Genomic DNA, 16,476 nt, shown 5'->3' with positions numbered 1-16,476 from the left:
AAAAAAAAAAAAAAAAAAAAATTTATTGAGCATGTATTAAGTGAGGATTTAACAGGGTAAAAGATATGCTCCCAGACCCTGGAGAGTTAGGGAGAAAATTATGGGCAAATGAAAAGTTAACTAATACACAAGCTAGGAATCTGGGCACAGAGAAAGCTCAGTCCCAGTCCCTGCTCCAGTTTAGAAGCTACAGACCTTAGGTTAACTGCTGAACTTCCCTAAGACTTGTTGCTCTGTAGAGATTACAACAGTATCTACATCATCACAGAGATGTCATGAGGACTAAATAGGATGAAGGATAGAAAGCGCTCAGCACTGGGCTGTGCACCAGCTATTTATGAACCAGCAATTGCAGACTGGCAGAGATGATCCCCAGAGGGGGCACAGAGGGAGTGGTGAGGACCGGGCTACACTCCACCAGGGTGTGAGAAGGACCGGGGCTTCTCAGTGCAGGAAAGGGAACAGATTAAAACTGGAGCCTTGCACACTCTTGGTAGAAATGCAAGATGGTGCGGCCGCTATGGAAACCAGTATAGAGGGTCATCAAAAAAATTTAAAATAGAACTACCATAGGATCCTCCAATACCACTTCTGGATATATATCCAAAAGAATTGAAGTCAGGATCTGGGAGAGCGTCTATACGTCCCTATGTTTCACTGTAGCACTGTTCACCTTAGCCAAGATGTGGAAACAGCCTCCGAGTCCATAGACAGATGAACAGACAAAGAAAAATGTCTCATATGTAGACAATGGAATATTGTTTGGTCCTTAAAAAAGAAGGAAATTCTGCAACAACGTGGATAAACCTGGAGGACTGCAGGATAAGTGAAATAAGCCAGCCACAGGGCTGTCATTAGAATTTCACACACACGAACCATCTAGTAGGCAAGTTCATAGAATCAAAGAGGGTTGCCAGGGTGTGGGGAGTGGGAGGAGAAAAAGGGAGCTGCCAATCAATGGGCATAAAGTTTCAGGTAAGCAGGGTGAGTGTGTTCTAGAGATCTGCTGTACAACACTGTTCCCCAAGTTAGCAGCATTGATTGTGCACTTAAACTTTCGTTCAAAGGGTAAAGTTCATGTAAAATGCTTTTACCACCATCAGTTAAATGTGGGGGGGGGGGTTGTTTTAATAAAAAAGAGATAGATTGACACAGCTACATCAGAGGTGAAGGATCATTCAAGGGAGCCCTGAATGGAAAATGTCTACCCACCACCTCCCACCTAAGCACCCTTCTCCTGAAGCTAGAAGGAGCCCACCTTCCCAAGGAGTGTGGGACGATGTTCTAACTCAACGCAGAGGGATGGGATTTTCTATTTCAATCTTTGCTCCCCAACCAGTATTTGCAGCTGAACCACAATCTTAAGAAACAGGCTGAGTCAGGTGCACGGCGGAGGCCACTCTGAGGACATGCCAGTAACTCAGCCAGCGTGCAAGACCCAGGCAGCCCCAGTATTCCCTGTGCGAGGCTGACTGTGAGCATCCTCCGCACAGATGCTTTCTTGGCTCACAGAGTGGTTTTGAACCAAAAACTACTCATGGAGGCTCCATTCAGATCCACGGTCCCTCCCCTGCCACAGGGCCAGGACCTGGCAGCATCTCAGGTCACTAGGTCAGCCACGGGGCCAGCAGCAGAGAGGGAAACAGAGACAACCCCAGGGGACTGTTGGGGCAGGGTCATGGGAAGTGGCTCCGCTGCTCCTGGGGATGGCCAGGGTATATATGGCGTAGGAGCCATGCACTGGCTTTTCCCAGAACATTCAACCAACCGTGGGCCTCCAATCTATATGGTACCCCAAGAAGTGCCTGATTTTCTAATGTGAGAGCCCAAAACACCCCTTTCCCACATTAGCTACCAGATGAAAGCCTGCATTTATTCCAAAATATGTATATTTTCTTTGAGATACTCTGTCACCCTGGCTAGAGTGCTGTGACATGATCATAGCTCACAACAACCTCAAACTTCTGTGCTCAAGTGATCCTCCTGCCTCAGCCTCCAAAGTAGCCAGGACTACAGGTGCCTGCCCCAACACCTGGCTAATGTTTGTATTTTGTAGAGATGGGGATCTCTCTAGCTTGGTCTTGAGTTCCTGGCCTCAAGCAATCCTTCTGCCTCAGCCTCCCAAAGGGTTAGGATTACAGGCAAGGGCCATCACACCCGGCCTGATTCAGAAATTTTTTTATTAAATGAAACAACATCATTTCATGCAAACAGGGGGCCCATAGGGTGGAGAAGAAATAAAATCCTACTTTTTTAAAAGTTAGGAATCTGAGTTTCTCCAATAGAAAGTTGGCAGATTTGATTCCTTGTCTTTGCATTAAAAAAAAAAAAAATCTAGCTATAAAGAGTTTGAAAATAACCTTCAGAGGAGGAATAATGAGAGTTATTTTAAAAACACAATGAGGGGAGTCAGATTCCTTTCTAGCAGGTGTGCCACCCTTCACAGAAAGGAAGGGCTGGGTGGGAGGACGGAACATCACATGGACCTCGGGAACTTTCTGTTTTTTAGAGACAGGGTCTCGTCCTGTCACTCAGGCTGGAGCGCAGTGGTATTATCATAGCTCACTGCAGCCTGACCAGTGGGGCTCAAGCAATCCTCCCGTGTCTCTGGAACTATAGGTGTACCCAACACGCATGGCCCTGGGAACATTTTGAGGAAGTTCAGCCTATTGGGATTCTGATTAATTCTCTGCAGGCCTTTCCCCTTCTAAATTCTTCTGAGGCGTCCCCTCTGTCACCCGACGGGGACACAAGACTCCAGCTCTATGAACTAAACTGTGCCCATCTCCCAAATTCACGTGTCAATGTCCTAACTCCCACACCTCAGAACGTGACTGTTTGGGGAAACAAAGTCTTTAAAGAGGTAAGTAAGGTAAAAGTGAGGTCCCATGGGTGGACTGTAGTCCCATATGACTGGTGTCCTGATGAGAGGAGATTAGGACATGAATGGGTACAGAGAGAAGGTGACGTAAGGACACAGAGAGAAAATGGCCATCCACAAGCAGAGGAGAGAAGGCACAGAAGAAACCACCCCTGCCACGCTTTGGTGTCAGACTCGTAGCCCCCAGAATTGTGACAAAAGGGATTTCTGTTGCTTAAGCCACTCAGTTTGTGGCACTTTGCAGAGTCTACATTCTGACCTCAGTTAGAAACACTCCCTCCCCTTGACAGTGAGGAGAGAATTGCAGTGGTTTCCCAAGTGCTCCAAAGAGCAGGAAGTCCTTGCCTTTTCTGCTCCAAACTGCTGCAGGCTCTCACACCCTCCTTGTGTCCCCATGGGTGTCCCACTGGAGATGAGGGCAATCCCACTCGACACCAATTCCCCCATTCCTCAACCAGACTCAGCTTCCCAGCTCCTCCCAAGAAGCGTCAGCCCATCTCCTTCCCAGACGGAATATTCATGGTGCACAGCTTGGCTCCTGCTCACCCAGCTCACCCTGCAGTGGGGACAAGAGGGTCAGGATGTCAGCCACACCCTTCCTCTCTCAGATGCCACTGCTCAGAGGTGGGACTGCGGACCTGCCTGGAACCCCACATCACAGAAGGATCAGAAATGACGGCTTTGATGGCTCCAGCATCCCACCTGCACACCCACACCCTCCTCCCACTAAGGAGCTGTCACTCACGGCAGGGGCTGGAATTTTCCTTTAAGCCGGAGAAGGCTGGGAAGGGGGCAGTAATAATCAGTACTTTTTATACAAAGATGGGGAAAGTGACCCACAACGACAGGCCTGCTTTTCTAACAGGGGAGGGTGTGCTACTGCTAATCAGCCTGGCTACATGGAGTCTGGCCACCTCTGCCATTCACCCCGCTGTCCCCCAGACACTCTAGAGCACTAGGCCTTCGCCAGGTCTCAGTGTTTGTTCCCCCAAGTCTGTTCTTCCCACCCTGGGCAAAAGCCCAGGAAGCAGTACAGGTGACCCCTGCTGAAATGTGGCCAACTTCTGTCGATTCCACATTTGTTTTCAACACATCTCTGACCTGCCCACCAAACCCTGCCTCCGTGGAACATCTTCTAACCTCCCTCCTGGACTAGCAGTTCTGCCTTTTAACCTCCACCTGTCTCCAGCCTCTGGTGACACTGCAGCTGAACCACTATTTGCAGGGGTAGGGAGGTTCTCCTGTTTAGTCGCACCCCTGGCCTCTACCCTAAATTCCAGGAGGACCCCACCCCTGCTGTGATGACCCAGAGTGTACCCAGACATTGCTACATGTCCCCATGCTTTCATCCTGGCTGCACATTCCAACTACCTGAGAAGCTTTTATAAAAAGACCAATGCTTGGGCTCCACCTCCAGACCAAGTATAAATAAGTCAGAGCCTCTAAAAACAGTGATTTGATGTCAATATTTTTAAAAGCACAACCAGAGTGAGGTACTCATACCCTCTCCCTGGAATCGTCTTTCTAGCATATAAACCAAAGCATCTTCTACATTACTGATTTTAAAACCTCAAACAGCTTCTCATTAAACCCAGAAAGCTTCAGACTCTTTATCCTGACACATGAAGCCCTCCAGCTCTGGGCCTACCTGCCTGCCTCCCCATCCATCAATTCCAAACCCACCTCCTGCCCACTCAGGGCCAGCAACCCCAAGCCCTAAGGAACCTCCAAACCACCATGCTATTTCACACTCTCCAGTATTGTGTTTGCCAGAAATGTCACTTATCCCATCCTCCTGGCCAAAAACTACCAACCTTTTATTACCTGCCTCAGTTGCAAACCCCCTCATGAAACGTGTCCTAATTCCCAGGCTCCTGCTCCCCAGGTACACCTGACCACTCCCCACTGAGAACTCTACACATCCTTTAACAATGTCTGCCAACTCTATGTAATTCCTTTTTTCTCCTAATTTATACATTTGTCTTTCTCTACTAGACTCTTAGCTCCTTAGTGTCCCCAGCTCCTGGCATCATGCCGAGCATACCAGTGCTCAACTATGAACGTACTGAATACAAGAACGATCAATACAAACAAGAGATACCACACGGTGCCCGGGGATCCTCACTATGTCTGTTTCTGCACTTCCTTTCCAAGTAAAAAGACTTGCCAGAAGCCACAGGGGAAAACAAAGCTGTCTAGCAGAAGGCTTCTCCAGGTGGCACCAAGACAGTCAGCCCCACGGTGAATGTCAAGGGCAGTGCTGGCTGGGCCTGGCAGGGAAGGGAGCATAGAGGGGGATGGCCAGCATCAGAACAGGAGCCCGTGGGTGTCAGAGCCACAGGAGGCCACCCACCTGTGCTTGCCTGTCAATTGCGTGTCATCAGCTGATCCCCTAGCAAAGCCATGGACAGGCCAGCCCTGCACCTCCTCCCGCCACAACTGAACAAGCCCAGGTGGCAGAGGTGGTGGCAGCTTGGCTGGTGGGCATGCTCACCCGGGCTGCAGCATGCCTCAGATGGGCACAGGTGTGAAAACAGTTGCAGGAGAGGGAATTACAGGAGAAGGACCCGCTCTTCTTACCAGCACCACTCCCCCCTGCCCGTGAGAAACTGCTGTTTCCCAAGTGGCTGGAGTTGCAGGGAGCACAGGAGGACCCCGAGTCAGGGAAGGGAAGACATCCCATCCATGCCTCTTGCTCACACCTAACAGGCAAATCTGTCATATCATTTGCCTATTCCAAATTCTGCCATGGCTCTCCCTACAAAAAGCCACCTTCAAAAGGTTCCGAAGGTGCATGAGGACCCCTCTACGTCAGCCTCCCTTTCCAGCCTCCCACTCCCTTGTACTCCGAACTCCATCCATTGCAGAACAACACGTCCTCAAACCCACCAGGTTTCCCAGGCCTCTGTGCCTCAGCACACGCTGTTCCCTCTGCCTGGAATACTTTGCCTTTCCTCTCTGCCTGGACAAAGTCTTCAGCTCTGTGCCCCCAAGCCCATTTAGCCAGGACTTCCCACAGCCCCTGTGCTCTGCCCTACATCATGGGAAAGTCCAGAGTGCTGCATCACATTTGAGAACAAAAGAAGACCACTCCTGTACTTTTTTTCTGGTTTCACCAGTTAGTGGCTGTGTGACTGGCAAGTCGCTTAATCTCTCTAAGTCTCATTTCATCCCTCTGTAAATGGCGATCGTAGCTGCTGGCTTATGGAATAGATGAGATAAGGCATTGAATCAGTGCTCACGATGGAGGCACCCAGGTCCACATTCCTCTGGTCTAGGCCCTTCTCTAGAAGGCTGGACACCTAGGGCAGCTGGTTCCTCAGTAAGCATCCTTGGCACCAGCTCTTAAATCCTGTTCTGCTGACCATTATTCTATCCCCAACACTAAAGAACTCTGTGACATGACCAGGGTCCTTGGAATACACAGCCAGGACCCTTGTGGCACAAGGCAGAGGGACAGAGTGACGCTGGAGAGCAGAATCAGCAGGACACAGAGGAGGATATCACTCAGCTCAGGAGGTGGAAGAACCAGACTTCACTAAGGAAGGAAGAAGGAGAGAAAAGACTTTCCCAGCAGAGGGGACCCGAGGCACAGAAGGGCACAGGGTTCCCAGAGAGGTGAGGAGGCCTTCGAGGCAGGAACCCCTGAGTCCTGTGGCTACTGTGCTCTGTTTCCTGGAGGGCAGGTGCTGAAAGTGGGTAGAAAGGTAAAGCCTGAGATATGGGTCACAGCAGGATCCTGGGGGGCCAGACTGAGAAGGTTGGACTTCATCTTATGAACTGGGAAGCCAGTGGAGGGTTTCAGGTTGAGGAGGGCACAGTTGGTTTGAGAAGGAAAGCCAGTGTATGATGGATGTCACAGATGGGGGAAGAAATATAGAGGGGGAGAGACTGGGGGAGAGGAGGGGTGCTGGGGAGGGGAGGCTGAGGTAGAGGAGGGGGGCTGGGGGAGAAGCAAGGGCTGAGATGAAGGAGAGGGCCTAGAGGGGAGGAGGGGAGGTTGAGGTGGGGAGTGGGGGGCAAAGCTAAAGACCAAGGTACCAGTTAGAAGGCCAAGGTAAAGACAGGAGAATCTGCTAGGCAACAGATAGCAAGGAATGTTAGATTTCAATCAACAAACCGTGTATCTCCAGACAATTACACTCTCAGGCTCCAAGTCTGTCCTGAGAGAAGAAGGCAATCATGGGATAAATCCCAGAAAATGATCTAAGACTTTTTAGATGACAGACTCAGGTGATTTCTCTTGCTTTTAGGAACTGCTGTCTGCAATATAGGCTCTGAGCGCTTTCCGAGTTAGACAACATTCAGCCTCTCTGTTTTACACACAATCCTAACACCTCTGCTCCCTGGAATAAAAGCCCCACTTCCTAAAGTAGGGGGACAGAGTGTGACCAACTGTCCCAGTTTGCCCAGGACTATTCTGGTTTTAGTATTGAAAGTCCCGGGCAAATTGGGACAGTTGGTCCCCAACTCTACCATCTACATAAGCTCCATGGGCTCAGGGAAGGGCCCAGCTTGTCCCAAACACTCAGCTAATTCTCTGAAATGAGATAAGCCTAAGAAGATAGACACTGCACTGTGGAAAGTGGCTGTGGGTGGGAGCAAGGGCAAACAAGTAATCTGGGACTTAATCCTCCATAGATCTCTTCTGACACCAGTTATCTCAGAAGCTCAGAACAAAATGAACCACTTTGTCCCCAGACACATAGCCCTACCAGTGCATTCCACCTCCCACATGTCCATCCAGGATAGACACTTCATGCCTCCCCACTTGGTTTGAGAAAGCATTTGCAACAGAGGAGAAAAGGTTCCCATTTCTGCAGCCAGCACAGGAAAAGGGAGAAATACAGACATATACACTCAAAGGACAGGTCTCACCGCGTTGTAAACGGGGTGGCCCTTTGTCCTCCAAAAAGAACACTTTCTTATGGTAAAAGTGTACACAGACACACATTTTAACATACTGCAATCTTGAATCAGAAAAAATGGAAAAAACTGTTGATGAAACGTCTGGGTGTCTCATAACAATATCAGCAGGCTGTCTCAAATCTGACAAAGCCTCGGCTGAACTGTCTCGGGCACCCTCCTCTCCAAGTAACAGGTTGTTTTCACTCTAGACCATCAGCGCTGGCCTTGCAGTCTCCACTATGAACGGAGACATGAAAACCTAATTAGTACAGTCTTCAATAGCGACACACACAGACAATTAGTCAATTAATAAGATCAAGTCGCACAAAGAGACCAAAGCGACGCCCCCTCCCCCCGTCCTGCCCAGCAGCTCAACCACACTCCCCAGAGTTGCGTCCCCGCCCACCGTCAGGGCCCAGGTGGGCACCAGGGTTACCTTCTGCAGAAATGCCATCCTCGGCCTGTACTGCTGGCCTTGGTGTCGGATTGTCATCCTGGACCCCGGATGAATTCACGATCAGCGCACTGATGGGAGGGGAGAGCAAGTTGCCCCCAAGTCAAAGGCCAGGGCGCCTCGCCGGGCCCGGGCGTCGGCAGCTAGGCGGCGGGGCGGGCAGGGCAGGGCGCGGGCTGCCGCCTGCGGCCACTCGACGCTCGCTGGGCGCCCGCCGGCTCCGGGAGCCTCTGGAACCCGCGCCAGCCAATCGGCGAGCGGCGCCGCGGGCTCATTAGCATACGCTGCGCGTGCGCCCACCCGCCACGAGGGGGCGGTGTCCTGCTCCGCCTGCGCCCCGCGGAGGCTCAAGTGCCAGAGCAGGTCAGGGCCAGCGGGCGGGAGGACCTGTCGCAGGGAGATGGCTTTATAGCCTCAGGCGGATTTGTGTACAGACTTGGGGCAAAGAGCCCTCCCTGATGAAGCGCTGCGGAAAAGACGGGCTTTCCGGTGCCAGCTCTGCCACTAGTTAAGCCGGTAGCCTTGGGCACGTTTCTTAAAATCTCTAAAAATAAATTTTATCATCTAACAAGTAACAAATTTTAAAATGGGATCGTAATATCCTACAGAAGTAGTCCCAGCTACTTGGGAGGCTGAGGCAGGAGGATGGCTTGAGCCCAGAAGTTTGAGGTTGCTGTGAGCTATGATGCCTCAGCACTCTACCCAGGGTGACAAAGTGACACTCTGTCTAAATAAATTAAATAAATAAATAAATAATGAGCCAGGCATTGTTGCAGACGCCTGTAGTTCCAGCTACTGGACAGGCTGAGGCAGGAGGATCACTTGAACTCAGGAGTTTGAGGTTGTTGTGAGCTAGGCTGAGGCCATGGCACTCTAACCCTGGCGACAGAGCTAGACTCAAAAAAATAAATAAATACATAAATAAATAAAAGAAGAAAGACAGAAAGTGAGGAAAGAACAGAGGAAGGCGGTAGTCCCTAGTAAACTAGCCAGCTGGCCTTGGGCGTGCTATAATTTACTTCTCCGGTTCTCAGAGTTTTTGGTTTGTTTTTAATAGACTTTATTTTTGACACAGTTTTAGATTCAGTGCAAAATTGAGCAGAAGGTGTAGAGATGTCCCACAAATCCACTCTCCTCAGAGCCTCGCCCCTGAGTAGGTCCCCACCAGAGTGGGACATCCGTTACAACTGATGAACCTACGTTGATCCATCACCATCTTGGTGTTCTCATCTCTAGAAAAATGAAAGGGTTCACCCTCTAAGTCATCATCGAAAGCCTTTCTGCACTGTCATGTAAAGCACTTCCTTCTACTTGTAATTGATGGTTGTCAAGGGTAGTAGGTAAAATGTTCAAAGTTGGGAGAGAGCAAAAAGAGGTTTGCCTTTGGAAGGCACAGTCAACCAATTTCTTGCTCTGTTTTTTTTTTATTATTATTATTTTGTTTCTGTTTTCTAGACAGAGTCTTGCTCTGTTACCTGGGCTAGAGTGCCATGACATCAGCCTAGCTTACAGCAACATCAAATTTCTGGCCTCAAGTGATCTTCCTGCCCAGTAGCCAGGATTACAGGCACCCACCATTACACCGGGCTAATTGTCCTACTTTTAGTAAAGATAGGGTCTTACTTTGCTGGTGAGCTCAGAGTGTGGGCACAAGCCACCACACCCAGCCCCAGTCCATTTTTGAGAGGGCCGTATTTACCTGTGATAATCTGATGACAGCTATGGACACTTTCAGGAAACATGCTCATGTGTATACACACACGCACACGTGTACCTTCACACAACACTGAAGTTTACAAACAATTTTGAGGGGTTTGTGGTTTGAGTCCATAATTCAAAGGAATTTAGAGGCCTCTGGACCCTGCAGAGATTCATCTGTGCAGAAGTACAGAGATCGTGCCAAGCAAACTAGACCACTGAGAAGAACATTCCTAGTGTGAGCTGAGATCCAAGGAAGGTCATAGTGTCTGGACTTTTTCTCATGGAGCATCTTTTGGGCCCAGTGTTACACAGAGCATATGCTAGAATATGCCAGAGCAGAACTATCAAGTTCCTTCCAGCTTCAATATCCCTTGATTCCTTTTATTTTATTTTATTTATTTTTTTTTTTTGGAGACAGGACTCTGACCATTCTGGTCTCAACCTTCTGGCCTCATGTGATCCTTCCATCTCAGCTGAGTAGATGGGACTAGAAGCATGTATCACCAAGTCCAGCAGCATTCTTTAATTCTATACACTCTAAGAAGAAAGAAGATAAGTACCTTTCCTAAGATGAAGGAAGAGAAATTATTCAGGAGCAAAGAGGTGCACAAATACAAGGAACTTCGCTCAGCAACAGGGTAGGCGAGGCCTCAGAACGCCTGCCACCGTCCTCCCCGCCCCTTCTCCTAACAGTCCCAGCTGCCGATGCAACCTCGTTTTATGGGACATACTCTGAGCTCATTGGACCAAGGATACTGTAACCCAGAGGCCACTGTGGTGCTGCCGTGATGTAAATCTGAAAAACTTAGAGTAGCCTGTCATAGTTTGCAAATGTCAACTTGAGTCAGATAGAGATCAAGGTAGGGCCAGAGGAAACTGAGACCAGAGGCAGGCTGACTTTATGAGGAAGCAGAAATGAAAGGCGAGCAGAGGAAGGCAGTCAGAAAAGGAAAGTAAATGAACAAAACGGGTAGAGAGCAATGGAAGGGCCATGGGGCAGACAGGCCCCTCTGCCTCCTCTGAATGGATGTCTTTCCTCAAGCAAGGGTGTCTTTATAATCCCCCCATATATCTGTGTCTTTGTTTCCTGCAACTGAAAGATGCAATGTGGGGCTAAGTGAGGTGCTTACATCTGTAATCCTAGCACTCTGGGGGGCCGAGGCAGGTGGATTGCTGAGCTCAGGAGTTCGAGACCAGCCTGAGCAAAAGAAGACTCCATCTCTGCGAAAAATAGAAAAATTAGCTAGTTGTCATGGTGTCACCTGTAGCCCCAGCTACTTGGAAGGCTGAGGCAGAACAATCATTTGAGCCCAAGAGTTTGAGGTTGCGGTGAGCTATGACTCCATGGCACTCTATCCAGGGCACAGAGTGAAACCCTGTCTCAAAAAAAAAAAAAAAAAAAAGAGGGCAGTGCCTGTGGCTCAAAAGGGTAGGGCACCAGCCCCATATACTGGAGGTGGTGGGTTCAAACCCAGCCCTGGCCAAAAGCTGCAAAAAAAAAAAAAAAAGAAAGAAAGAAAAGAAAGAAAGACCCAATGTGTAATATGGCATTAAAAGTATCATGCACGTGTCCTAGAAAAAAAAAAACAAACCTGATTTAATTCTCCTGTTTATTTAAACAACAAACATATCGTGTGCCAGGCATTATGCTAGATTCTGGAATCCAAAGCAGAAAATGACCCGGTGCCTGCCTCAAGGAGCTCACAGTTTAAAGGGGGAGAAGAATTCTTAAACAAAAATGCTATAAAACAAAATCTACAGATGATGGAGATGCAGTCGATGCAATACAGGACTTTGTAGAAAGGAATCTTCTCCAGCCTGAGTGGATCAGGGAGACATCCTGGAGGAGGAGTCTTTGAGGAAGACAGGAAGTCAACCAGGTGAAGGGGCGAAGGTTTTGTACCAAAAACAGCATAAAAAAACACGTACAGGCAAGGACTGGGGTGGTTTGTGTGTGGGGGGGGTCATGATGAGACTGGAGGTCATACAGGTAAATAAGTTCATCAAAACTGATCCAACTCCATTCTTAAAATTAGAGCATGTTGTTGAGTGTAAACTATTCCTCAGTAAAAAGATTGACCAAAAAAAGCAAATATTACATTGCAATATGGCAGAGGGACATAGTACTACAGTAAAATCCTCCTGGGATTCAGTCAGGTAAAGGGACATCCCAGCCTCACCATCATTATTGGTGTCCTGAATCGAAGGGTGTGATTCAGGCCCTAAACTGGAGTCAAGCTGCCCTGGACATTACACAAGGTGATCTACGTAGTCCTGGACCTTGTCCCCCAAAGGAGAAAACCTCATCCAGGTACACTGAGGTTGTCTAAATGGCACATACGATCAGCAGTGCCCTTTAGCACCCAGATCTAAGATCATGTCAATCAGGTGTCCCAACACCCCGGGTCAACTCAACCTTGTGCTGAGTGCTAAAGCTGCCACGCCTAAAAAGACAGGCTCCCTGCGTCTGCGCTCTCTCGCTGTGTGGGAACGGATGCTAAACTTAAACCATTAATTCCAATATGATGTCTGCATCAGAGGCTTCCAGGCAGACAGTTCTTATAAAAGGTGCAGCCTCTAAGGGAGGTTGAGGCCCCAGAGAATAGCAACTGTGGGCCACCCTTAACCACTGTCTAGGCACCATGGGGTGGAGAGTCAGAGCCATGCATCCAGGACAACAGCCACTGCCAGACAGGAAGCCTGGGGATAAACACCATGGCTCTCTCACGGTCTCACTGGGTCTCCTGTGGATAGCTCCCATTGGTCAGTCCTGACCTGGATCCAGAGGGCAACGGCGTCTGGGTGACACTTTGGGGTCAGCCTCCCAGAATATGGAGTCAGGTGGAGAAGCACAAAGGACTTGGGGGCGGGGAGTAGGGGGGAGACACAGGGAAGCCACACTGCAAAGAAGCAGCCCGACGAGTTACACGTCTGTGATTGTGTGAACGCCCAGAGAAGTCTCAGAGTTCATCGTGTGTCCCCAAGGACTTTGGACAGCGTGGTAACAGCACCTCCCACACCTGCACCAGCAGACATCTCTGACTTGGACAGGAACAGTATCAAAGTCACCTAACTCCCTGGGCCACTCCCCATTCACTTCATATAATTCTGTCTTGTTTGAAACTGTTACAAGTGTATGTTACATTTGTAGTTGGCTTTTAATCTTTTAAAAGCAACAACAACAAAACCCTTAGATGGATGAATGTTTCTGCCTAGCTCCTATTTAGAGAACCAATAACTCATGAAGACACAGTCTGGTGGGGAACCCCGGGGCATTTTCTCCCAACTCTGCTAGCACCCTGGGCCACTGGCAGCATTTCCGTCCACCTCATGGGTCAGCCCAGTCCAGCAGCAGAGGGAGGTGAGGGGTGGACGCACCTGCCCTTCTTCCTGCACTTTCACCTTCTCCACAAAAGGGATTTTGGACCTTGGCATCCTGCCATACCTGGTGGCTCTGGGTGTTTGATGGGGGTCAGGGGAGGCAAGAGAGAAAGAGGAGATAGAACTCCTGGAAGACTCCCTGCTTCTTCCTCACCCAGGGGTTGTGCAGAAACTATTCATATATATATTTTTTTCTTTGCAGTTTTGGCCAGGGCCAGGCTTGAACCCACTATCCCTGGTATATGGGGCCAGTACTCGACTCCTTGAGCCACAGGCGCCACCCGAAACTATTCATATTTGACCTATGGGGACCACCCTTTTGTGATAGAAACTCCATTCCTCTTATCTTACTTTTTCTAGATTAAATTCATCAGATTTATTTAGAGAGGACACGTTTCACAGGCCTTGCTGGAGATGAACATAGGAAAAAAGAACAAAATCACACCTTGCTGTGCCCCCAGCCCCCTCCCAGTCCTGTGGGGTACACTTCTACCCGAGGACCGGTCAGATGGGAACTGTGGAGCAGCCTCTGCTGCAGTTTTTGTAAGGCTGTTATTATGTTTCATTATAAACAATTGGAGAATACAGAGGTTTTTTTTTTTTCAAATTAATATGAGGGTACCATGATATTTTTCCTTCTAAGTAGATGCCCAGTAATGGGACTTACAGCTCAATTTACAATCGCCAAACTTTGGAAAGAGCCTAAATGCCCCCCCCCCCCGGAATGGATTAACAAGCTGTGGTATATGATACCATGGAATACTATTCTGCCATTAAAAAAGATGGAGACTTTACATCTTTTGTATTAACCTGAATTGAATTGGAACACATTCTGCTTAGTAAAGCATCACAAGAATGGAGAAGCAAGAATCCAATGTACTCAATTCTGATATGCGGACCATTGATGAGTAGTACATGGTGGGTAGGGAGCAAAGACAGGGAAGAGGGGAGGGGAGTGGAGAGTCACAGGGTGTGACACACCTCTTGGAGGCAGGACACAATTATAAGAGGGACTTTACCTAACAAATGCAATCAGCGTAACCTGGTTCTCTGTACCCTCAATGAATCCTCAATAATAAAAATATATATATTTGTAAAAATGAGGTTACAAATTTTTAGGCTACATTGTTCTCACTTCCAAGGTAGAGTTCAAGTTGTAGTTGAACCCATCACCCAGGGGATGTGCTGAACACCTTCACGCTATGCACAGTAGTGCACAACTGCCCTCTCTTCTCCTGCCAATAGCCCTCCCCCTTCTCTCTCCCCTTATTCATGTGGGCATGTAATTGTTTATATATTGGTTTCATACTAGTATTGATTATTTCCATTCTGGAGATTCTTTACTAAGAAGTATGTGTTTCAGGCTGGGTGCCCACAGCTCAGTGGTTAGGAAGCCAGCCACATGCACCAGGGCTGGTGGGTTTGAACCAGCCAGAGCCTGCTAAACAACAATGACAATAACAAAAAAATAGTTGGGCATTGTGATGGATGCCTGTCGTCCCAGCTACTGGGAAGCTGAGGCAAGAGAATCACTTGAGTCCAAGAGTTTGAGGTTGCTGTGAGCTGCGATGCTGTAGCACTCTACCGAAGGTGACATAATGAGACTCGGTCTCGAAAAAAAGAAATCAACTCCATTCAAGTAAACATAAAAAATGTGAAGTCTTCATCTTTTCTTATAGCTGAATGGTACTCCATGGTATACAGATGCCACAGTTTGTTGATCCATTCATGGAATGATAGGCACTTAGGTTGCTTTCACAACTTGGCCATTATAAATCGGGCTGCAGTAAACATTCTGGTGCAAATGTCTTTGTGGTAAAATGATTTTTGTTCTCCTGGGTAGATATCTAGTAATGAAATTGCACGATCAAATGGAAGTTCAACTTTTAGTTCAGAATTCTCCATACTTCTTTCCATAAAGGTTGGAAAACACCGAATTTGTAAACAACACTATGGGCTGGGCTTGGCAGCTCACACCTGTAATCCTAGCCTTCTGGGAGGCCAAGGCAGGAGGATCCCTTGAGCTCAGGAGAGTGAGACCAGCCTGAGCAAGAGCAAGACCCTGTCTATACTAAAAATAGGGGGGGAATTAGCTGGATGTTGTTTTGGGTGCCTTTAGTCCCAGCTACTTGGGAAACTGAGGCAGGAAGATCGCTTGAACCCAGGAGTTGAAGGTTGCTGTGAGATGCCATGGCACTTTAGACAGGATGACAGAGCAAGGCTCAGTCTCAAAAAAAAGACCCAACACTATGGGAAAAGACATGTCTACAACTTGATACAGGCTGTGGTTTTAAGACAGCACTGGGGTTAAGGAACAAGGTTCTGATCCCTGCTCTGCCTCTGACCAAATGGGTGGCTTTGATTCAGGTTTTTATTGAGGCAAAATTGGCATATGATAATCATACATTTAAAGTGCATAACTTGGTAACTTTTGATCTATGTATACAGCCCTGAACCCAGCCACACACTTAAGACAGGAAACAAATCCATCCCCCCAAAAAAGTCTCCTTGTGACCCTTCCCAGTCCCTCCCTTCTGCTGTCCCCACACACCACTGATCTGCTTTCAGGTCCCTAGGAATTAGCTGGATTTGCACCCTTGATCAAATTATCTAAACCTTGTGATTGTCTAGTTTCTTACAGGTAATAAGAAAGTATCATACTTGGTGAATTCAAAAGTCCTCTCTGATTGTAAAATCCTATCACATCAGTATTCTAAGTAGAATAAAAAGCTCCATGAGCCCTGAAGAGTGGCAGAGGGGAGCTAGTGCTCCTTAAAAAGCAAGGTTCCTTATTAGGTCAGCCTCCCCAAAGAGATTCCACATAGCAAACACTCAAAAGAGCTGAACGATACCATCGACATACCCCAACCACTCCTGCCACAAGTGATCACAGAGGGATGGGTGTGGCACGGGTGGATAAGACAGACCCACATTAGGAAAAGAGACCCCAGGAAAATGTAGTGCTTGGTGCACGTCATTTGTATGCATCTTACTGAAGCCCTTTGCTTTGTCAAACACACACATCCTGCAAAGGATACTGAAACAGAAGGCATGCCCGCCAGAGTCCTCTGCTGACACTGGCCCTCAAGATCCACCTGGAGGTTTGTGGTTTCCTGAGTGTTTCTGCCAATCACAGATGCTCCTCCCCCAC

The 16,476-nt window shown here is 48.4% G+C and overlaps 1 protein-coding gene across 6 annotated transcripts in view; it reads right to left on the bottom strand.

Annotated features, from left to right (window-relative positions):
* RGS9 (regulator of G protein signaling 9) overlaps nt 1–16,476 on the bottom strand; it is a 99,196-nt gene that overhangs the window by 60,318 nt on the left and 22,402 nt on the right. For 3 of the 6 annotated variants that reach the window (XM_003786183.1, XM_023511130.1, XM_012802975.1), the window contains exon 1: nt 8,226–8,282. The exons of 2 other annotated variants lie outside the window; for them this stretch is intronic. In XM_003786183.1, coding sequence (XP_003786231.1) covers nt 8,226–8,282 — 57 coding nt within the window. Of the gene's footprint in view, nt 1–8,225; nt 8,283–16,476 lie in introns of those variants that run through there. One more of the 6 variants, XM_012802976.1, reaches the window with a different exon arrangement.

The sequence above is a fragment of the Otolemur garnettii genome, unplaced genomic scaffold (assembly GCF_000181295.1).
Source record: "Otolemur garnettii isolate 467f Iridium unplaced genomic scaffold, OtoGar3 scaffold00018, whole genome shotgun sequence".
Taxonomy (NCBI): domain Eukaryota; kingdom Metazoa; phylum Chordata; class Mammalia; order Primates; family Galagidae; genus Otolemur; species Otolemur garnettii.
Note: the sequence above shows the minus strand (reverse complement) of the source record. Positions and strands in the feature narration are given on the sequence as shown.